This window comes from Schistocerca cancellata, chromosome 9 (genome assembly GCF_023864275.1).
Source record: "Schistocerca cancellata isolate TAMUIC-IGC-003103 chromosome 9, iqSchCanc2.1, whole genome shotgun sequence".
In the NCBI taxonomy this organism is placed as follows: Eukaryota; Metazoa; Arthropoda; class Insecta; order Orthoptera; family Acrididae; genus Schistocerca; species Schistocerca cancellata.
Window position 1 is genome coordinate 305,999,229 of NC_064634.1, and position 23,661 is coordinate 306,022,889.

Here is a 23,661-nt window from a genome sequence, read left to right on the forward strand (position 1 = left end):
AAGAGAAATGGTGTCAACGATAAACAAACTCCATTTCAAAATCAAGGTGATGAGTGTTGGGAATAAATGTAATGTGTACATTGAAGACTGTAGATTTTAGGAACCTTTGTTAATGGCGAGAACATAGGGAACTGCAGATTTGCTGTCAAGAATATTACAACCCGCTTAAAATGTTTACATTTTCAATCACTAAATCTAGCCAGTGCAATCAAGCAAATTGTCTGCTGAATGGTGTGAGGACCTGCGTGGGATAAGATTGTCATCCTGAGTCCTTGATATCATTTATTTCACGGTAATACATAATAGATCTGCCCTTCTTTAGCATTTTTTCCGATGCCATTCTCTGAATTTTTTTCTGATGTCATCTTACACTCCTCTTTGATAATGATCCAACTCCACATAACAATAGTCGAGAAGAGGGTTGACGAGTGTATTGAAAGCAATCCCTAGTACTACAGATTTTCTGAATCTTCCGATAGTTGTGGCTACTAAACATTGTGTATGCCTCATCCTTCCATGTGATGTAGACCTTGTTGTAGAGAATTATCATATGTTTCTCTTCATTTCGCTGTATGTAGAGATCTTACATAGAAATCTTACATACAGGTAGAGCATGCAACACTCTAAGCAATGTTGGAATGTAATGGTTCTGTTGCACTGTTATTTAGAATAAAATTCAAAATGCATGCCTCAGTCTTGCCAGTCACAATTTTTTAAAATATGAGATGTGATTGGACTTGTAGACACACACCGTATTAACGTCCACTTGTGGGTGTCTAAATACATTTGATCAGACTTTGTATGCAGAATGTACCTTGCACGTTGCTAAGATGGAAGCATCTTCACCCAAGCACACTGCCTGAATAAGATGTGTAATTATACACAGTTTTCTTAACCATTATAATTATATCATTCTTGGTGAATCTGTATTCCCTTTAGACGCAGCTTCTATCTAGGGGCGTAGGAGTCCAGCAGTTGCTTATCAGCTCTGCTTCTGGCACTGGGAAGGGTCAGGCATTTAATGGCTTAACATGAGGTGATCCGACAGCTTCCTCAGCCTTGAATTACGTGGAAGACACTCATTCCACAGCAGATGGCCACGCCATGATCCACAGTCCAGTGTAACTGAGTTTCTAGCCAGCAGACCACGGCCACAGAAATGGCAGCGTGTGTGAGGAGGCACTGGAGGCCGAGCGGCTATGATATGTCGCAGACCATACGATGTACTCTCCTGTACTTTTGCTTGTTTGTAATGAAGGTGTCATTATTATTTCTGTCCTATCCCAGTTGGGGGAAATTGTGTAAACTTGGGACAATAGAGTAATTTAGTGGTGTTCTGCATGTAACATATAGTGTGTGTACAAAAATGCTTGTAGAAATACTCGTACTTGAATACGTGCCTGTCGGAATGCTGTACTTGGACTTTTTATTCCCACCATTAATTACAAATCTGCCACAATCATTTGGTGTCACACTCGTCCAAGTTAACTTGATAGTATATAATAGTGTGTTGGTCAGTTTTTGGTAGTAAATTAAAATCCAGTGCAATGTACACTCCTGGAAATGGAAAAAGGAACACATTGACACCGGTGTGTCAGACCCACCATACTTGCTCCGGACACTGCGAGAGGGCTGTACAAGCAATGATCACACGCACGGCACAGCGGACACACCAGGAACCGCGGTGTTGGCCGTCGAATGGCGCTAGCTGCGCAGCATTTGTGCACCGCCGCCGTCAGTGTCAGCCAGTTTGCCGTGGCATACGGAGCTCCATCGCAGTCTTTAACACTGGTAGCATGCCGCGACAGCGTGGACGTGAACCGAATGTGCAGTTGACGGACTTTGAGCGAGGGCGTATAGTGGGCATGCGGGAGGCCGGGTGGACGTACCGCCGAATTGCTCAACACGTGGGGCGTGAGGTCTCCACAGTACATCGATGTTGTCGCCAGTGGTCGGCGGAAGGTGCACGTGCCCGTCGACCTGGGACCGGACCGCAGCGACGCACGGATGCACGCCAAGACCGTAGGATCCTACGCTGTGCCGTAGGGGACCGCACCGCCACTTCCCAGCAAATTAGGGACACTGTTGCTCCGGGGGTATCGGCGAGGACCATTCGCAACCGTCTCCATGAAGCTGGGCTACGGTCCCGCACACCGTTAGGCCGTCTTCCGCTCACGCCCCAACATCGTGCAGCCCGCCTCCAGTGGCGTCGCGACAGGCGTGAATGGAGGGACGAATGGAGACGTGTCGTCTTCAGCGATGAGAGTCGCTTCTGCCTTGGTGCCAATGATGGTCGTATGCGTGTTTGGCGCCGTGCAGGTGAGCGCCACAATCAGGACTGCATACGACCGAGGCACACAGGGCCAACACCCGGCATCATGGTGTGGGGAGCGATCTCCTACACTGGCCGTACACCACTGGTGATCGTCGAGGGGACACTGAATAGTGCACGGTACATCCAAACCGTCATCGAACCCATCGTTCTACCATTCCTAGACCGGCAAGGGAACTTGCTGTTCCAACAGGACAATGCACGTCCGCATGTATCCCGTGCCACCCAACGTGCTCTAGAAGGTGTAAGTCAACTACCCTGGCCAGCAAGATCTCCGGATCTGTCCCCCATTGAGCGTGTTTGGGACTGGATGAAGCGTCGTCTCACGCGGTCTGCACGTCCAGCACGAACGCTGGTCCAACTGAGGCGCCAGGTGGAAATGGCATGGCAAGCCGTTCCACAGGACTACATCCAGCATCTCTTCGATCGTCTCTATGGGAGAATAGCAGCCTGCATTGCTGCGAAAGGTGGATATACACTGTACTAGTGCCGACATTGTGCATGCTCTGTTGCCTGTGTCTATATGCCTGTGGTTCTGTCAGTGTGATCATGTGATGTATCTGACCCCAGGAATGTGTCAATAAAGTTTCCCCTTCCTGGGACAATGAATTCACGGTGTTCTTATTTCAATTTCCAGGAGTGTATTTTAACACACTGATAATGTGAGAACAAGTTTCTTACTCTCTAATGGCAACCTGGTAGCATATCATAATTTGCTGGCCATTTTTTTCGTAAATTATATTCAACCGAGTGCAATGTACAAACATCAAAAACGTTTTGCATCACCCCATTTCCCAGAACTCCTGAAGACAGACAATCACTGTGGATATTGCATCACAGACACAATCCCTTTGACTATTCAGAGGTGTCACTAAAATCGCGCCTATTAGACAGAGGGGGTCCGACAACCGATCAGTCCCAGTCATTCCACCAGGAAGGAGGTACACGGCTCGTGTTGTCTGTAGTTCAACCCTGCCTAGATGGTCAGTACCGCCGTTCGATGGCGTCCGCACTGTTACTTTGTGCCAGGAACTGCTTTCAACGGGGGGAGTGTCCAGGCGATGTTGTTCGGACATTGAAGAGATACAGATAGCAGGAACTGTCGATGACATGCCTTGCTCAGGCCGCCCAAGGGCTGCTACTGCAGTGGATGACCGCTACCTGCGGATTATGACTCGGAGGAACCCTGACATCAACCCCACCAAGTTGAATAATGCTTTTCTTGCAGCCACAGGACGTCGTGTTACGACTCAAACTGTGCGCAGTAGGCTGCATGATGCGCAACTTAACTCTCGACGTCCATGGCGAGGTCCATCTTTGCAACCACGACACCATGCACCACGGTACAGAAGGACCCAACAACATGCCGAATGGACCCCACAAGACTGGCATCACGTTCCCTTCACCGATGAGTGTCGCATATGCCCTCAACCAGACAATCGTCGGAGATGTGTTTGGAGGCAACACCGTCAGGCTGAAAGCCTTAGACACACTGTCCAGCGAGTGCAGCATGGAGGCTCCCTGCTGTTTTGGGGTGGCATTATGTGGGGCCGACGAATGCCGTTGGTGGTCATGGAAGGCGCCGTAAAGGCTGTACGATACGTGAATGCCATCCTCCGACCGATAGTGCAACCATATCGGCAGCATTTTGGCGAGGAACTCGTATTCATGAACGACAAGTCGCGCCTCCATCGTGCACATCTTGTGAATGACTTCCTTCAGGATAACGACATTGCACGATTAGAGTGGATAGCGTGTTCTCCAGACATGAACACTATCGAATATGCCAGGGATTGACTGAAAAGAGCTATTTATGGACGAAGTGGCCCACCAACTACTCTGAGGGATGTACGCCGAATCGACGTTGAGTGCCTTGATGATCTTGTGGATAGTATGCCACGACGAAAACAGGCATGGATCTATGCAAGAGGACGTGCTACTGTGTATTAGGGGTACCGGTGATACAACATACAACGTGTCGTTTTCATGATCAATAAAAAAGGGTGGAAATGACGTCTATGGTGATCTCTATTCCAATTTTCTGCACAGGTTTCAGATCTCTCGGAACGGAGGTGATGCAAAACTTTTTTTGATGTGCGTATTTTAACGCTTTGACAGTGTCTTATGCTCCAGCATCGGTGTGTCTGGGCAGCAAGTTTTAGTGTGATGTCGTTTTTGGATCTTAACCTTTAGTAATATAGACAAGGCTTGATATGTATGTATCTGTATTAAAATACCGCATTATGAACTATAGCCGTTAAATTTGGTTCAATTATATAGTGGCTGCCGGCTGGGGTGGCCGAGCGGTTCTAGGCGCTACAATCTGGAACCGCGCTGCTGCTACGGTCGCAGGTTCGAATCCTGCCTCGGGCATGGATGTGTGCGATGTCCTTAGGTTAGTTAGGTTTAAATAGTTCTAAGTTCTAGGGGACTGTTGACCTCAGGTGTTAAGTCCCCTAGTGCTCAGAGCCATTTGAACCATATACGAGGTGCATTCAAGTTCTAAGGCCTCCGATTTTCATTCTCTGGACTGGAAAGAGATAGAAACATGCACATTGTTTTAAAATGAGGCCGCGTTCATTGTCAATACGTCCCAGAGATGCCAGCACCGTACGGCAGATGGAATTTTACCACCAGCGGCGAGAATGAGAACTGTTTTAAACACTTAAAATGGCGACGTTTTCCTTACTTGAACAGCGTGCAATCATTCGTTTTCTGAATTTGCGTGGTGTGAAACCAATTGAAATTCATCGACAGTTGAAGGAGACATGTGGTGATGGAGTTATGGATGTGTCGAAAGTGCGTTCGTGGGTGCGACAGTTTAATGAAGGCAGAACATCTTGTGACAACAAACCGAAACAACCTCGGGCTCGCACAAGCCGGTCTGACGACATGATCGAGAAAGTGGAGAGAATTGTTTTGGGGGATCGCCGAATGACTGTTGAACAGATCGCCTCCAGAGTTGGCATTTCTGTGGGTTCTGTGCACACAATCCTGCATGACGATCTGAAAATGCGAAAAGTGTCATCCAGGTGGGTGCCACGAATGCTGACGGACGACCACATGGCTGCCCGTGTGGCATGTTGCCAAGCAATGTTGACGCGCAACGACAGCATGAATGGGACTTTCTTTTCGTAGGTTGTGACAATTGATGAGACGTGGATGCCATTTTTCAATCCAGAAACAAAGCGCCAGTCAGCTCAATGGAAGCACACAGATTCACTGCCACCAAAAAAATTTCGGGTAACCGCCAGTGCTGAAAAAATGATGGTGCCCATGTTCTGGGACAGTGAGGGCGTAATCCTTACCCATTGCGTTCCAAAGGGCACTACGGTAACAGGTGCATCCTACGAAAATGTTTTGAAGAACAAATTCCTTCCTGCAATGCAACAAAAACGTCCGGGAAGGGCTGCGCGTGTGCTGTTTCACCAAGAAAACGCACCCGCACATCGAGCTAACGTTACGCAACAGTTTCTTCGTGATGACAACTTTGAAGTGATTCCTCATGCCCCCTACTAACCTGACCTGGCTCCTGGTGACTTTTGGCTTTTTCCAACAATGGAAGACACTCTCCGTGGCCGCACATTCACCAGCCGTGCTGCTATTGCCTCAGCGATTTTCCAGTGGTAAAAACAGACTCCTAAAGAAGCCTTCGCCGCTGCCATGGAATCATGGCGTCAGCGTTGTGAAAAATGTGTACGCCTGCAGGGCGATTACGTCGAGAAGTCACGCCAGTTTCATCGATTTCGAGTGAGTAGTTAATTAGAAAAAAAATCGGAGGCCCTAGAAGTTGAATGCACCTCGTAGTGGCTAAAACCACTAGTGGCCTATCGATGTACAGTTTGTTTACGTGGCAGACACCTTTTGGGTCAAAAATTATTGTAATCAAGATAAAGTAGGTCATAAATCTCAACATTAACATAAGTGGAAATCTTTCAGCTGGCTGTGTCATCTTCACTGACCAAAAAGATAATGCCGCTTTGAAATTCCTGCCACTCATCTGGCGAGGTTATGTGGGGGACGGAGGGTAGGGGAGCGAGGAAGGGAAGGGGAGCGGAGAGGGTGATACGTGCTGTTGACAAAGAAATCTGACAACAGTACAGACGTCGCTGTACCGCAGCTTGCTAATGTGACGTCAGAGATTTCCACTGGTACCTTGAGGTTTTTTAAAGCCAAACTGTTAGCATCTGGCAGAGCGTCAGTTTCCTTTTCCGTTATTTTGCGTAATATTCAAGTCAGAGGCTTTAGTACATGAGCGGGAATCTGACAGTGTGACAACAGTTATCACATTTATCTGCTCTAAGGTGTCTCCAGTACTGAATGGATGATACTGACCCGAAAATCCAATGGCAAGATTTCAGTCATAGATTCTACAAGTCTTCTTGAATAATTGTACATTACACACGTCTACATAATAATTTTAGCTTTTCTACACTAGTGCTATGTATTCGTTCTTCCTTATTTCATCGTAAACGTTTGAAGGCATTTCAAAATCATACTCAAACCTCAGGCTCAATGACCTCCAAGCGTGCTCTTTTAGGCTATCCGCGGCTGCGCTTTTGTAATTCCTTTTGCTCTCTGTATGTAACTCTTTAACTTTTTATTACTTTGGAGGCTAATTTGGCTTGCTCACGTTCCGGATCTGTCTTTTCGACGACCATAATTTTTTCTGTTTACTTACGGCGTTTAATCTTATGGTCCATGTTCTGGTTGGCAGAAGAGCCAACACCGTGTTACTAGAGGAAGTCGAAAGGCACGCGTTTTAGCTCACGCAGGCTGGCGTGAGGTCTGGGACAGGACAAGGAAATTAGAAATTAGAAAAAAACGGACGTAGCTGGTGGAATACTTAACTTTAATCTATTAATGGTGAACGTCGCTCTTGACGGTACAATATTCGCAGTATCAATAGTAACTGGTAGTGGCGCCTTGCTAGATCATAGCAAATGACGTAGCTGAAGGCTATGCTAACTATCGTCTCGGCAAATGAGAGCGTATTTTGTCAGTGAACCATCGCTAGCAAAGTCGGTTGTACAACTGGGACGAGTGCTAGGAAGTCTCTCTAGACCTGCCGTGTGGCGGCGCTCGGTCTGCAATCACTGATAGTGGCGACACGCGGGTCCGACGTATACTAACGGACCGCGGCCGATTTAAAGGCTACCACCTAGCAAGTGTGGTATCTGGCGGTGACACCACAGTCCACAATTTGTATGAGTAAATGGAAACTGTAAGAACAATGTGAACTTGTGGCTATTCACCTCGCTATCTTCCACACCTCTGTCTATCCGAGGTGACAGAAATTAAAGGAGCTTGCCCCAGACTGAAGCCGTGGTGAATGTTAAAAGTCCGCCAGGATTTTTAATTGGTTACGTATCCAGTAACGTTTTCCTACTTGCAGGGGCTCTGCTTTGTTGGACACTGGTAATAGTGTGCAGGTTTCACAATTATAATACGAAAGAAATAAGAAGTAACAAAACTACTGATGTAATCTTAAATTAGAATTAAGTAAAACATAATACCTAGCCAAGAGCAGCATTCACGGATATTATGCAATGGTAGATGATACAGAACACATTCTGAAACAACAGGTAGGTGCACAGAACTACGATCCTGAAGCAAGGGAGCAGATCAAGGTGACAAATGGGCAGGTTCCGGTGAATCTTACCATAGGCTGGCGCAATTGGTTTGCGGCCGCAGCGAGATACGGGCTCGTCAAGCGAACGAAACAGTGTGAGCACGCGAGGGACATTGCTGCTTTCTGTTCAAGATGATGAACAGCCAAACTGCTACAAAGTGCAATGCGGTGAATATCTGTAGCAAAAATCGTCCGTGGCGGTTACGAGACTGCAGCTGCTATTCTACCTCAAAGTTCGAAGCGAGTGGCCGACGGCTCACCTTTTACGCCTTTTCTGGAGCCATACTCCTCTACTGCCCCAACTTCAGAAAGTAGAGCTGTTGCCAGCTACGTGGGATGGTAGGGCCCGAAGTCTATCTCTTGAGTCATAGGAGCTGACCACATATCTCCTGTTCTGGCTTAGTTCCAACCGTCGGGAACATTGTACTCATTGTATTGCTAAAAAGTACGAACTCTTAAAACTTGACTGTTTCAGACTTTAATTCCCCAGTGTGGTACCGAGAAGCTTCATTCTCTCAAAAATTTTGTCAGTAGTTTATAGTGTGACTTAAATTTCAAGGTACTCGAAATGAAAATGACGTACTTAGAACTATAACGGATCAAAGCCCGAAAACAAAGTTTTTGACAAAAGTAGATGTTCGTAAAAGTCAAATTTGTAGGCAAACCACCAGCCTCATAGGTCTGACATGTTATTTAATCAAGTCTCAACATCGTACATTTCTTACATAAAGATTGATTACTATTTAATTAATATTTCGGATAATTATTATTAATGTCAATTCACAAGGTTTCAAATAGAGGCTAGTGTAAATAATGTCTGTTATCTGTTGTGTGGTTTGTAATTAAAGTGATACTAGAATTAGAGCATAAAGAACAGATACTAAATGCAGCACATACCCAATTATCACAGGTCACAATATTCCGCAGTCCTTGTTATTCTCATTTTCATTAAGCACATTCTCTGGCTTGAGGTTCAGTTACAACTGTCTTCACCTCGGGCATGAAATCTATTACTTTTGTTGAATGTTTGTGTTTCAAGGTCGATGTCTGCTTAGACCTACGTATTGTGGCACTAGATTTGGCAAGGCATATACAGACTGTGGGGAAATGACATAATGTGCTCTCCCTCGATGTGACGTAAATAAAATGGTGACGTCCCACTACTCCAGTGAAGAATGTGTCACTTCAAGCTACAGTTCATGGCAATTGTTGAAAAATTTGTCATTGGAAAATTTCTGAAATGTACATTTTTACCATAAACATCAAAGTTTGGATTGATAGTCAGGTCTGTAACTTTCAAAACTTTTGAAATCCTCAGGGTCCATTTTACGGACTTGGACCCTGAAACCATGGAACGTGCGGTTGTAGTGGGGAATTACTTCGGGAGCCTCCAGCTTTTATGGAGAAACGACCGTTACTGCAGCAAGTGAGCGTTCCTGCAGCAATGAAAATTCGTGCTTTGCGCCCATATGGAAGTGAACACCAGAGAAATCGGAGATACAGCTTTCCACAAATGTTCATATACACCAGTATAGGGGTACAGTAGAGATAAAGCTGGTTCACTGTAACATAAACACATCTCAGGGGCATGCATACTGTTATGTGTCGACAGAAGTGCCGACACAGTGTTATTTTGAAGGGGCCGAATAGGCACGCTATAAGCTCACCCAGAATATCGTGAAGTCTGAAACAGGATGCTCAATGAATGCTAATAAGAAAAGTACGTTGCTTTGGGAATACTTAACTTTAATCCATCCTTTTGGTATACATCGTTTATGGTGAATACAAGTAAGACTCTCTCCAGATATGGTTAACTGCGCCTTGCTAGGTCGTAGCTATGGACTTAGCTGAGGGCTATTCTAACTGTCTCTCGGCAAATGAGAGGAAGGCTTCGTACGTCTAGTCGCTAGCAATGTCGTCCGTACAACTGGGGCGAGTGCTACACCGTCTTTCTAGACCTGCCATGTGGTGGCGCTAGGTCTGCAAGTACTGACAGTGGCGACACGCGGGTCCGACATGTACTAATGGACCGCGGCCGATTTAAGCTACCACCTAGCATGTGTGGTGTCTGGCGGTGACACCACACATACATGCTACGATCTCAACATATCATGGTTCTGAGCACCTCAACTGATAGGGAAATCATGGATACACTCGTGGGTTGCTCGTTACCAAAGAGTCCTGAATCTGTTATCTGATAGGTTGCTTGTTGATTCCTACTCGATTCTCTCTTTGAGGCCTTATTCAGCTGCCCATGCATGTGTTTCCCCACCGTCCTGAAAAGGTTCGTTGTGTTACAAACTCTTTACTGCAAGTGACTAGTGAGCGTGCAATAATTATATTTTTGTGCTTCTTTGTATGCGGGTCAACAATGATAAATGGAACAATATGACTTGAGTTACTTTGAACGCTTATGGAAGTGGGGGGAAGAGTTCTGATAGTGACGTACAGGGTGTCCCAAAAATGGAGCCTCAGAATTTAGGGACGTGGTGCATCATGAATTGAGTTTGAGAAAAGTAAACTTCGAGTATCTTTTTGTTACAAACAAACCTTTTAAAAATTATTTAAATTGTCGGCCATCTAACTGAATAAGCGTACTCGATGGTGCATAAAATTCTGCTGCAATATCTCAATTACGTCAATGCCTGTTGTTCATGGAGACCATACCAACCACTTCTTCTTCAGCTTCAACTGAAATGCCATACACTACCGATTTGATGATCACACACGAGAAAAGTAATGGGAGATTCTGCGATAGTATTGGCCGCAAGGCATGCCCACTCCTTCCTTCCAACGATCAGGCTGCCGGTTGTTCCGTTGCTGAAAGGAGTATCGAGGTGTAACTGTGCGCAGAGCCTTTCGTGGACAATAAGTGCAGTCTTCTAACAAATATGACAACCTATCTGGAATGAACATCAGGTTATGTACACCATAAAACTGTGTTACATGACATTGTATCTCCACAGCCCGCACGCTGATTCATAACACATGTCGGTTATTTAAGACGAGAATGGCGGGCGAATTTACGTGACAGCAAACATGGATATTGCAACAGTTGAGAACATTTCCACGGTTAAAAGAGTCCTCTTCCGTAAACAATACAAATACTATGAATTTCTGTGCTGGATAATCTGTAGGCAGAACTGAACACTGTTCATCTGAATTCAGAACCGTCCAACCCCACGCAATCGTTACAGCACAATGTATTCTTCAAAGTGTACACGCGAGTTGGCCGACAAATATTCTAAAATCTTCCTCCACACGATCTAACAATATCTTCTCAAATTCTGCTGCTTCAACAATTCTGTGTTGGGACCCTTTGTCAGCTCTCTGTAGCCTGACCAATGCAGTTTCTCTTAAGTTCCTACGCATGTTGCAACATTTCTTCCACTTCGGTTGACACTTGAGGGAAACTTATCTCTGTACATTAGCACGTCTTTCCGCTCACTGTCTCAGGCTGCTCCCTTTATTAGACGCGTTTCTGTAAGTTGTTGTAACGAGTAATGTTCTATCTTCGGCAATTCATGATGACAACTGAAGGGTGATGAACTTTAACCAGCACGCGTCATAGATTGTGTATTGTTTTATCAGAATAACTTCACCAGTGGCGATGCGGCAGCTAGCTGTATGTTGTGACCGCAAGGAAAACGTGAATAGCTCAGTTCACAAATATCAATTTCCGGCCATGCAACTTAGAATATTCACAACGGGAGGCCACAACATTGGGATCAAGGACTGACTTCAAATTTTGTACACATTTAGTAGGCCATTAAAATGACGTAATGTGCAAGTCGTAAGATGATCTACTCTGGCGATTCCGAGAAAATCGCAACAGATGTTTTACGCTTCTGTTATGTACCTGATGTATCTGTGCGACCAGCCCCGTGTACTCATTGTGATCAAGTGGTTAGCGTTCCCGTCTTGCAAGAGCAACGTACGTGAAGCAACAGTTCGAATCCAACTTCAAAGAGTCACCTTCAGTTTGGTAGTGCAATTGTAAATTCAATGATGTTCAAAAACTATGCACGAACACTATTCCTTTTTGCCTACATAAACAACGTCTCACAGCTACGCAGATTAACTACCAAATGGGACCTGCCACTCTTTCTACAGCTCGAAGCGTCGAGGTCCAACGTAGTTCCGGGTACCTTACCAGATTGCAAGTATAAGGGATTTCGCAAATCGCAACAGCCATACATTTTCAGGAGAGCTCTATGCGATTCTTCGTTTATTTGTCTATAGTTATAAATATATTTGATCTAATAATTAAGTTAATTGAAGGTAGTAAGTAGTCAAACAGAAATTCACTAACACGTCATGCAAATACAAGTAGTTTCTCTTAGTTATGCTACATCTTAAATGTCACATAAATTAAATAATATGACCATTCATGAAAAAAATGTAGTCAGCACTAAGTTGGAGTCCAATCGTCGTCTCATACACAGTCGTCTTACGAAGCTCGAACACTAACCACTTGATCAGCATGAGTTCTAAAGCCGGTACCTTCGCAAAGATACATCAGTTACACAATAGACGCGTCATACTTCTCTTGCGATTTTCTTGGAATCGCTAGAGTAGTGCACATTATTTTGATTTAATGGCCTACTAAAGGTATATGAGCCGTGCGCGGCTCGCGGTCATGCCGTTTATTGCTTGTCGTCTTGTTTTCATGGTTCTGTCGCCTCTTTCATATTCAATTTTTTTGGCGCCACTAAGTTGCTGGTTTGCTTGCCCGTGAGTTAAAGCAGCAGCGCTTATCGATAAGCGCACTACCCTACTATCTTTGGAGCGACCACTAGTATTTCCGGGTCGTCGTGTGTCTGGACTAGAGTCCTGCATGACCGAGTAAGCGAGCACAAAATACGAGATGGGGCGAGCACACCCTAACTGGATAGGCTGCCCGCACTAGTTCTAGTGACCGAGCATAGAAGCCGTGACCGAATACGTAGCACGTAACTTCAAACACTTTATACGTTTCATTATCCGTGTGAGACTGCAGCCAGTACGGGCTTCTCATTTGTGGTGTCTCTCTCTCTCTCTCTCTCTCTCTCTCTCTCTCTCTGCAATCATGCAGCGCGAGGAAGCCAGTGCAGTTAAGGCGTAAGACTGAAACCAATGTTTACACATTGAAGAAAGGGAAGGTCTAAAAAGCCAAGTATGGAGTACATTTCTGTTGGTTGTAGACGAAAACAGTGCGTCTACTGGGTACGTATCGTGCATAAATTGCTCAACATTAGAGTGTTTCCAGTCGGAAACGACTCATTTAAAGAAACGCTGTTGCAAGAAACCTCACAAAGGTACAGCTCCTTCAGGGATACCGGCAGTAATAAAAAATAGTATTACAGCAAAGTGTGTTGCAATCTGTGCTAACGATGTGAGACCTTTTAATGCTGATTCCAGTGAAGGTTTCAGAGAACTAGGCAAAGAATTAATACATCTAGGTGCGCATTATCGAGAAGTTAACGTGGCAGATGTCAGCCAGTTAAATCCGTGACGCGTTAGTGATTTACTGATCAACAATAACTATAATTTTGTTTCTGTAGCAGACAAGTGAAAAGTATGACAAGTTACGTCTGTAAATATTGAATGTTCTTTGTATGCTTTCTTTGTGAAGATGGTTGTCTTTTAGATTACAGGGACAGCACTTATTCAACGTTTCCTGTTAATGAAAGGAAAAATATATTTTCTGTTTGGAAATGACACTCGTCTTCTATCCGCGATTGTATTGAAATATCATTTTACTTTCCAAATGCTTTATGAATTTAGCTGTGTCACGTACCCGTTCTTGGAAAAGTTACTTCTGTATTAAAAGAGAGAGGCGTTGGATTTGTACAGTAAAGTACAGAGCAGCGAGCCGGGGCGAGGCGAGGTGAGACGTCATCGGTGACCGGTCATGCTCGGTTATCCGCGTGTCCGGAATCCGGACAACAGACATGGCGCGAGTACGTGACCGAGCCGAGTCGTGTGGGGCCGGACACGAGCGGCTCGGTCCCCCCGTCAACAGGCGAGCCGTGACCGGTCAAACACGGAGCGTTGCAGCACTCTAGTCTGGACTTCAGTCGGGGACGGAGCGCCAGTGAGGCGCGGACAGCCAGTACTTGCAGACCGCTGGCCACACACGTTAACTGTCCGACGGAAGGAGACTGGAGCGGGAACGACCGCTGGTTGGTCGTTTGGTTGATCGTCTCAGTGGGCGACATGTATTTGGTCTTTTCACCGTTTGTGGGCCAAGTCAGTTGGTCATCTTGCCGGACATGGGTCGGTTCCTTCCTAGTGCAGAGATGTCGTCCCCGACGGGGCAAGAGTTACCTCTGCACGGGTGGGTCCGAGCCAGTGTGCCCGGGTCGCCGTGTCTCCGAGTTCTGAACGGACATCGAGTTGGAGCTGCAGTGAGCACCGGACAGCCGACACTGGCCCGACCGTTGCCCACACTCATAGGCCTAACTTGAGTGCGGGCGATCTTGGTTGGTCGTTCGGTTGGTCGTCTCATCGGATGACTTGTATTTGGTCAACAACCGCTTATGGAAACTCTGTGTGTGTGTGTGATTGGTCATATCTCCTTGTTGTTCCAGCGTGATTGGTTTTAGGATTGTCGGAGTTCTTGGTGCAAGTGGTTACGTGGAACTGTGTGTAGCTTCTGTGACTTCAGGTGAGCAGGTGAATGGTGTCTGCGTAATGGAGTAGCGAGTCGGTCGATTGCGTCAGAGTGGAATTGATTAGGCTGTTGCTTGGTTCTTCAGCCGTCCCTAGGTCGTGCAGCCACCAGATTATTTAGTGTTACGCTTGGCTGCCTGGCTAAACTGTTGTTAGGTTTTCCTCCCAAGGCCGACCCTTGGAACACTTCTGAGCACCACTGTTTGTTGTTTGTGATTGTCATTTTATTTGGTCGCAGGTACTGTGCAAGGCCTTCAGCCGTGTATTAATATTGGCTGTTTTATGTTTAGTATATGGCCTTCAGCTGAACTTCATAGCAACTTAAATATTAGGCCTTCAACCATGTTTCATTTAAAATTCTTGTTGCTCTGCATTTAGACCTTAAGCCGCGTTTGTTTCAGAATATGTGGCTTTAATATGTAAATCCTTGTCTGTAAGGCTTGTCTGAATTCTTGAAACGGCTTTCAGACGTGTTCTGTAAACGTTTATCTTAAGGTTGTCTTTAATTATTCTTGAGTGATTGTTTGGGCCTTCAGCCGAAAAGATACTTCAAGTTTTCTTAAGAAGTTTTTCTATTGTACTGTGTAAAGGCTTATCTTTAAAGTTTTTCTTTTATTATGTAAAGAAAAAATTTTTAATTGGGCTTTCAGCCGAAGAATTAACGTGAATTTTCCTTTAGCCAGAATTTGTAAATGCTTGGCTTTTAAAGAATTTCCTTAACTGTTCGGAAATGTTATTTCGGTCTTTAGCCGAGAAGGTATTGCTATTTTACTTAAGTAAGGCCTTCATCCGTTACTCTAAATCCTGGTGTTTTAAAAGCAATCATTTAAACTTTTTCTGGAGACGTTACTTGGGCCCTCAGCCGCGAATTGATCTTTGTTGTTTTAAAGAGAAAACTGTGCATTGGTTTGAGGGATAAAGTTGTGTGTGTTCTTGTATGACTAACAGTAATTGACCTTCGCCACAACCTGATCCGCTCTGTCCCGCCAAATCAGATTTCAGTATGCAACGTTTGAAGTAAATCTGTGGTCCCAACGCCGTGACTCCCCTTGTCTGTTTAGGCTGCCATACCGCCCATGTAATTTTGAACGTACGTGTTGGAGACACCCTGTATACGTTGTGCTCTTGAATACAATCAAGGGGACGGTAGATACCAGCATCCACATTCGACAGTTAAATCAGGCCTTCCTTGTCCGTGTTGCAGTGAGTGTCTATCTTCACCAGGATTGCAGCCAGACAACCACTCTACGCTTTGTCTCTGTAGACTTACGCCCTGATGCCTTAATGGAGTCCACTGAAAATACGAGATCATGAGGTGGGGAATGTCACTCACCTTCGTCGGAGCCGTTGACGGCGCGGATGTTGAGCTCCAGACAGGCGTTGAGGCTGGTGTTGGCGTGGCTGGGGAGGGCGGCGGCCGCGATATCCGAGCAGTTCATGGCGCCGCCCCCGCCGCCTCCGCCTCCACGACCGATGTTCTCCCTCCTGCCAACACACATCGTATTCCCGTGTTATCAAAATCAGGCGCTGACCCTTTTAACTAATCACACAACCTGAGTACCACATCTAAATTTGGCGGTTGTAGTACTAACATATGCACGCAACGGGACTCATCGCATTACTGAGAAAGAAAGCACACCTGTCTAAAACCTACTCACTCCCAGGAGACATCAAGATGGTATCTGTAACACTACCACTAACCCTGATTGTTGCCTGTGATCGACGCCACTGATTGATGATTAAATGCTACGAGGGCTGACACGTAAGTTTTTATCAGGCCTGAAACCAGAGGCGTGGCGACTAACGGATTATTTAACTCTGAAAGAGCGTTGTTTTTCGACCTCAGGAGCGTGCGCGCGTGAATTCCACCACTACTAGATTTCAAACCATGCTGCGAATGGTGTTAAGACACAGGCAGTGCTGGATCTGTCATGGCGCGGTTTTCGGGCAATGACTACAGAAAAAAGTTAAACAATGGAAACTCTAGGTAGGAATGTCCACAATGTAGCAAAATAAAGATTGCTACTTACCGTAAAGAAGACATGTTAAGTTCCAGACAGGTGCAAGTAAAAGATACTTACATAAAGATTTCGGCGACAGCCTGTATCAATAAGAGACACACACCATTCATACGCACAAGCAAGCACACTACATGCACACACTACCGCCACCGCCTGCATGTCGGGCTGGACATGCTGAAGTTGGTGGTCATGTGTGCATGAAGTGTGCTTGCTAAATGCAGAAAATGCCACTCTTCTCTAATATGTGTTTTTAATGAACATTCCCCTTTCACCGATTTTCAGGGAGTCTCTAGAAGATGAACATCGTTCCGGTCGCCCAGCAATGGCAAATGCCGAAGAAAACATTCATGTTGTGAGGAAAATGATGGAAGATGCTCCTCATCTCGTATTTTGTAATATTGATGGTACCCTAAAAATTGGATCGACTACGATGCAGACCATCGTTCATGATCATTTAGGCCTAACCAAGAGATAGGCCCATTGGGTGCCATATTCCCTGACAGAAGCCCAAAAACACGTAAGGATGGATTGATCTCGTTTTATGCTTGAAAAATTCGACGAAGGGTGGTCCAAAAACACACTCAGTATCGCCACAGGTGACGAAACGCGGATTTACCATCGTGACGTCGGAATGAAGAGGCGGTATTCAGTACGGTGCTTTCCAGGTGAGGAACTACCTACAAAAGAGTAGAGAAGTTAGAGTTCTGGAAAGATGATGATGGCTACTTTCTTCACCAAGGCGGTTCATTGCACCTCTGAGACCTTGGACACATGTTGCACACTCAATGCTGAGTGCTATGTGGCTGATTGGCTGCCGAAAGTCATCGCCACATGGAGACGACGGCACCCAAAGGCCAAAAGTGAGCATTTTCTTCTACATCCTGACAGTGCCTCAGCACACACAGTAATGGACTATTTAGCGAAGGGAAAAATGTGTTACCCATCTTTTTTAAATGAACTGGCTCCGTGTGACTTCTTCCTGTTCCAAAAGACGAAAAGTCGTGGGCAGAGTGTTTCATCCGATGAAAAGGCTGTTGCAGCATACAACAGTGCACTCTGAGTCTTCCTTGAAGAAGCTTGGACAGAGATATTTCTGAGGTGGTTTCAAAAGATGGACAAATGTATGATTGTTCATGGAGAACATTTTAAAATGTTGTAATAGTTATATTCTAAATAAAAAAAATTTCTCAATTTCTGTTGAAAGTTTTTGTTACATCCCTCTCACCAACGTGTGGTGGAGATATTTACTGCTACGTTTTACATGTTGTTCTAAATAGTAGTTCTAAACATTTACTAAGAATAAAGATAGGCTGGTTTGGCGAGTCAACAGCATAGGCGTACCTTTTGTCATCTTCGGAAACGGCTGTGTCCAAAGCACACTGATGATGAAGACGTAGAAAAAAGGTTAGCACCTGGTCATCGAGCACGTTGACACAAACATCCTGGTTTATGTTCACGAGAACTTGAATATTTGCGCTGAAGTCATGTAAGGAAAAACACTCTAAAACATCACAGAACCACTTCCGGTATGAACTACACGCTCCACAAACTGCAGGTTAAACGTTTTATTGGCCATTCGGAGCACCCGAAGACCTACTTCTTTTGAAAACAGGCAAAATCGCGACCCTTCAAGACATGATGTCATCATAGCGACGATGCTTATTAAAGTTAATAAATCCATCAAGAAGGCTAGGAGGGTTTTATGTTGGAAAGGGCAGATAAGCAATAGTTAGAAACCGACGTAGACAATGAATGACCATCATTTAGTTACAATATGATGCGAATGGAGGAATTAAGCCTTTAAGTACCAGTGGTTTCGGCCTGCAATCACCATTTTATTGGCCATTCGGAGCACCCGAGGACCTACTTCTTTTGAAAACAGGCATAATGCCACACATGCTGTGGCAAGACAGAGACGTCTAGTGGCGCAGTGAGATGTTTCTATGAATGTAATGCACTGTGTAAGTAGCCTGTTTATATGTTTGTATGTTGTCAGCGCTTTATACCGCATTAATGTCACTGACAGCCCTGCGCGCCATATGTCAGAGACACTGTAGCTGGAAGGACTCGCAGTCAGAAGTTAATAAGTAGCAGTCATGGAGGTCAGAAGCAGTGTTAGCGCGAGCGGACAGTCGGCGTGTGTTCGTCATGGAGATTTAATATTGGTTGGACATGGATGATTTAATAATTTTTGGAACTCGGGCGATTATGTAATTTTTGGAACTGGATGTCACATGATTAAGGTAAAATCTGCTAAGTACAATGTTTTCTCTGCAGCAAAATGTTTCTCCTTTGTTAACCACATGCCTGTAAATAGTTAGAGTCTACAGTAGTTAGAATCTTTTTATTTAGCGTGCTGTATACTTGTTGTACTTACTGTAGTTCGTGTCATGAAGATTTTCTGAGGTAAGTGCCTTATGAAATGTATGGGGTATTGGTAGGATTTCTTCTAATTCAGGCCCATTCTTTTGTGTTAATTAATAGTCAGATTGCGTTATCCTTGTACATTGTGGGTCATAAATGAATATAATAACATTGAGGTGTATTTGTCAGGGAAAATTCTGTAGGTCAGTGTTCAAACGATAAAGACAAGCAAAGTGACAGTACGTCAGTTTCACTCAGCAGTTTTAGAATTAAAAAAAGAAGTTTCAACTGTAGCTGTCACTTATAGCGTACAAAGCAAAACTCGGCACAGAGCGTGTGCTACTTGATTGTAGGAGATAGTGACAAAATGTTCTTCTTTTATAGTGGTCATATGGAGGAGGTAATCTGAAATTTGAGTTTGTACTACTGCTTGTGTAAGTGGTTTATAAATGAAATTACTGGGACAGTATGTTGTTGTAATTCAAAATTTATTACATTTTACCCAAGGTTTTGCTCGTATTTAGAACTTTAATGTATTTCAGTCATTATATATTCATGGACGTTTCGAGATGGGTGATTTTGTCTAGGAAGAATGCAAATTTGCTTCCCAATGTATCACACTAAATGATGGTTGACTGAAAACTGCATGTCCTAGTGGTTCCAAAGTCAAACCGTCTCCTTAAAACAAATGATTGTTTCATTTTGCCAATTTCTTCTTGTATTCTTTGTTTACTATGATGATAAACGATAATTTCTAGAAATTTTTTTAAATTGTATTCCAAAGTGAAGCCATCCGCTTAAAATGACTTAGGGTTTACTTTTTGCCAAATACTTTTCGTATTCGTTCCTTAATGTAATGATAAATGTTGTTCTTGTTTTCCTTTACGTTTTACAATTAACACTCCTATACCGAGTTACGTTCAATCATAACGAAAATCTCAGATTATGCCACTTCTTGAATATACATAATCACTTGCGACGATTACAACACTTTCAACATTGGCAAAATAGGACGAAATTTTAACATGAGATTTAAAGCACAGTGATAGTTTCTGTCAAGCTTCTTATAACATCTGAAAACTTAACACCATGAAGCAGAGAAAAATGAAACTGCGTTAGCAATATTGCACAAAATACCGAAAGGACTTACTATGAACATTCTCGAAGAAATTGAAATTTATGTTCATACAAGGAAATATTCACACGGAATTCTAAATGATCACGCAGATTTTAAACATAAATATTATCACGTGAACTTCATTAACGTAATACAATACGAAAAGAAATAGTCTTATGATCAACAGAACTTACACATAATATGTACATATAAAATTTGAAGGAAAATAATAACAACGGAATGTAACATCATCTCTAGTAAGCTGTATATACTTTGTAAACATGTAGCACTGTAGTAAGAAGACTATAAAAACTAAAGTGTCATGATGCATGGCAAAAACGTATTTTTCCGTTTCATAGTTACAAAAAAATAATATATTTGCCAAGACATGTCAAAATAATTTACTATAGATGCAATATGGTCGTCACATCCCGGAAGACGTAAGTAGCAATGCATCTGTAAAATAAAACAGCTGCGATTTACGTATAGATAATCTTACCAACATTATTTTCGCTGCTCAATTCATAATGGCAATAGTTGAAACAGGCCTGTGGTATAAAATATTTAAAATGTATCACCTTACTGTAGCTAGTTTTGGAGCCTTCATTTTCATTGTCTTAGATTTACGTATACTATACTGTGGGCCCAACGGAACATAAAAGCCTTCATACTTTTGCTGGTGAGCTAACTTTTGTTGCGTATTATTATGTGGATGGGTTTAGATCGCGAAGTATGCCCATACGTTGTGACACGTGTCATAAATATCAAATCATGCTCTTGCGCCCCACTAGACGCCAACAAACATGCATAAATCTCTAGACCTGTGGTAGGAGCATCTGAAAGAGGCTACCGTTAGCTGGACAGTTCTATTAAGCATACTACTTTACAGTACGTGCTCGTTTCTTCTGTGTCAGGTGTTCTACTCGACGTTTTTCAGGAGAGTGCAAGAACTACTCTGTAATGTTCATTCGCTATTTTTGAGTTGGGCTTTTATGAAACTTAGTGAACGTCGAATAACCCATCGGGTGCTAATAGACCACGACAAATAGTTCCTTAGTAATGCGAACTATTTTTATTATTTTGCGTCAAGGAGGCTCTGCCATAAGTCAAAAAGTCTCGATTAAGTGACAGGAAGTATTTCTCCTCTACAAACGAAGTAATACTACGTTATAAGTGTGTTCATTAAATTCGTTAGGTAACTTTGTTGAGCAAAGAAACTGTGGTGACAGCGTCAGAAAAAATTAAAGAAGGAAAGATTAATCCCTAAGGTTCCATCGGTGACAAGGTCACTGATGACGTGACAGACTCGAATTGGATAAGCATGGGAAATGTCGTAGTATTAATAGATTTAACTAAGTCGCGAAAATCTGGATGACTGTTAGATACTACGAATCACACTCTCCTTCCCGTGTCTTTACCAGTTTGTCCTTGCTCACTATGAAAACTCAAATATCTATAACATTTTATTCAACTGAATCCACACTCGTTAGTGAACCATCAGTAAATGACTAATGGCAGCGTCAGTTCGTTTTGGAGCAACAGTACTCTTGGTTTGATGCAGTCATCAAGGTTCTCCTCACTTGTACGCATCTTTTCATGCCTACACCATACATCATCTACAGTATGCTGAAATTATTCTAGGTCCTATCTCTCAGTAATAGTTTCTACTTCGACTATTCCTCCCATCGTTAATTAATCTCTAACACCCTAGCAGAGTTCCCATAACTCAGTAGGGACTCTCTGTCTTTCTCTCTCTCTCTCTCTCTCTCTCTCTCTTGGCTTCTCTCCTAGTCTGTCATTTCTAGTAACTTTTTATTTCGTCACTAAGAATAATTTTGGCTGTCGTTAGAGTTTGTGAAGCAATACATACGATAAATATTCCATACCTGATTTTATGGCAGCTATGTGCAATATGATTTTATACACTCCTGGAAATGGAAAAAAGAACACATTGACACCGGTGTGTCAGACCCACCATACTTGCTCCGGACACTGCGAGAGGGCTGTACAAGCAATGATCACACGCACGGCACAGCGGACACACCAGGAACCGCGGTGTTGGCCGTCGAATGGCGCTAGCTGCGCAGCATTTGTGCACCGCCGCCGTCAGTGTCAGCCAGTTTGCCGTGGCATACGGAGCTCCATCGCAGTCTTTAACACTGGTAGCATGCCGCGACAGCGTGGACGTGAACCGTATGTGCAGTTGACGGACTTTGAGCGAGGGCGTATAGTGGGCATGCGGGAGGCCGGGTGGACGTACCGCCGAATTGCTCAACACGTGGGGCGTGAGGTCTCCACAGTACATCGATGTTGTCGCCAGTGGTCGGCGGAAGGTGCACGTGCCCGTCGACCTGGGACCGGACCGCAGCGACGCACGGATGCACGCCAAGACCGTAGGATCCTACGCAGTGCCGTAGGGGACCGCACCGCCACTTCCCAGCAAATTAGGGACACTGTTGCTCCTGGGGTATCGGCGAGGACCATTCGCAACCGTCTCCATGAAGCTGGGCTACGGTCCCGCACACCGTTAGGCCGTCTTCCGCTCACGCCCCAACATCGTGCAGCCCGCCTCCAGTGGTGTCGCGACAGGCGTGAATGGAGGGACGAATGGAGACGTGTCGTCTTCAGCGATGAGAGTCGCTTCTGCCTTGGTGCCAATGATGGTCGTATGCGTGTTTGGCGCCGTGCAGGTGAGCGCCACAATCAGGACTGCATACGACCGAGGCACACAGGGCCAACACCCGGCATCATGGTGTGGGGAGCGATCTCCTACACTGGCCGTACACCACTGGTGATCGTCGAGGGGACACTGAATAGTGCACAGTACATCCAAACCGTCATCGAACCCATCGTTCTACCATTCCTAGACCGGCAAGGGAACTTGCTGTTCCAACAGGACAATGCACGTCCGCATGTATCCCGTGCCACCCAACGTGCTCTAGAAGGTGTAAGTCAACTACCCTGGCCAGCAAGATCTCCGGATCTGTCCCCCATTGAGCATGTTTGGGACTGGATGAAGCGTCGTCTCACGCGGTCTGCACGTCCAGCACGAACGCTGGTCCAACTGAGGAAACAGGTGGAAATGGCATGGCAAGCCGTTCCACAGGACTACATCCAGCATCTCTACGATCGTCTCCATGGGAGAATAGCAGCCTGCATTGCTGCGAAAGGTGGATATACACTGTACTAGTGCCGACATTGTGCATGCTCTGTTGCCTGTGTCTATGTGCCTGTGGTTCTGTCAGTGTGATCATGTGATGTATCTGACCCCAGGAATGTGTCAATAAAGTTTCCCCTTCTTGAGACAATGAATTCACGGTGTTCTTATTTCAATTTCCAGGAGTGTAAATACAGCAATCACTGTACACAACATTGGAACCTAGAATACGGTTACAAAAACCTAAAATATACTCAGTTACTTGTTTGAATGTAAAATTTCACTACACTTTACCAGCATTGTGAAGTATTTTTTAATATGGACTAACATTCTTTCTCAAATAATTATAGCATGTAATTGATGTACTACAGCGGAATATAGACT

At 44.5% G+C, this 23,661-nt stretch overlaps 1 protein-coding gene across 1 annotated transcript in view; it reads right to left on the bottom strand.

The window, feature by feature from the left end:
• The window catches only part of LOC126101037 (prolactin-releasing peptide receptor-like), a 990,136-nt gene that overhangs the window by 428,326 nt on the left and 538,149 nt on the right, over positions 1-23,661 (bottom strand). Inside the window, exon 2 of the mRNA XM_049911700.1 lies at positions 15,952-16,103. Coding sequence (XP_049767657.1) covers positions 15,952-16,057 — 106 coding nt within the window. The 5' untranslated portion in view covers positions 16,058-16,103. The remainder of the gene's footprint in view (positions 1-15,951; positions 16,104-23,661) is intronic.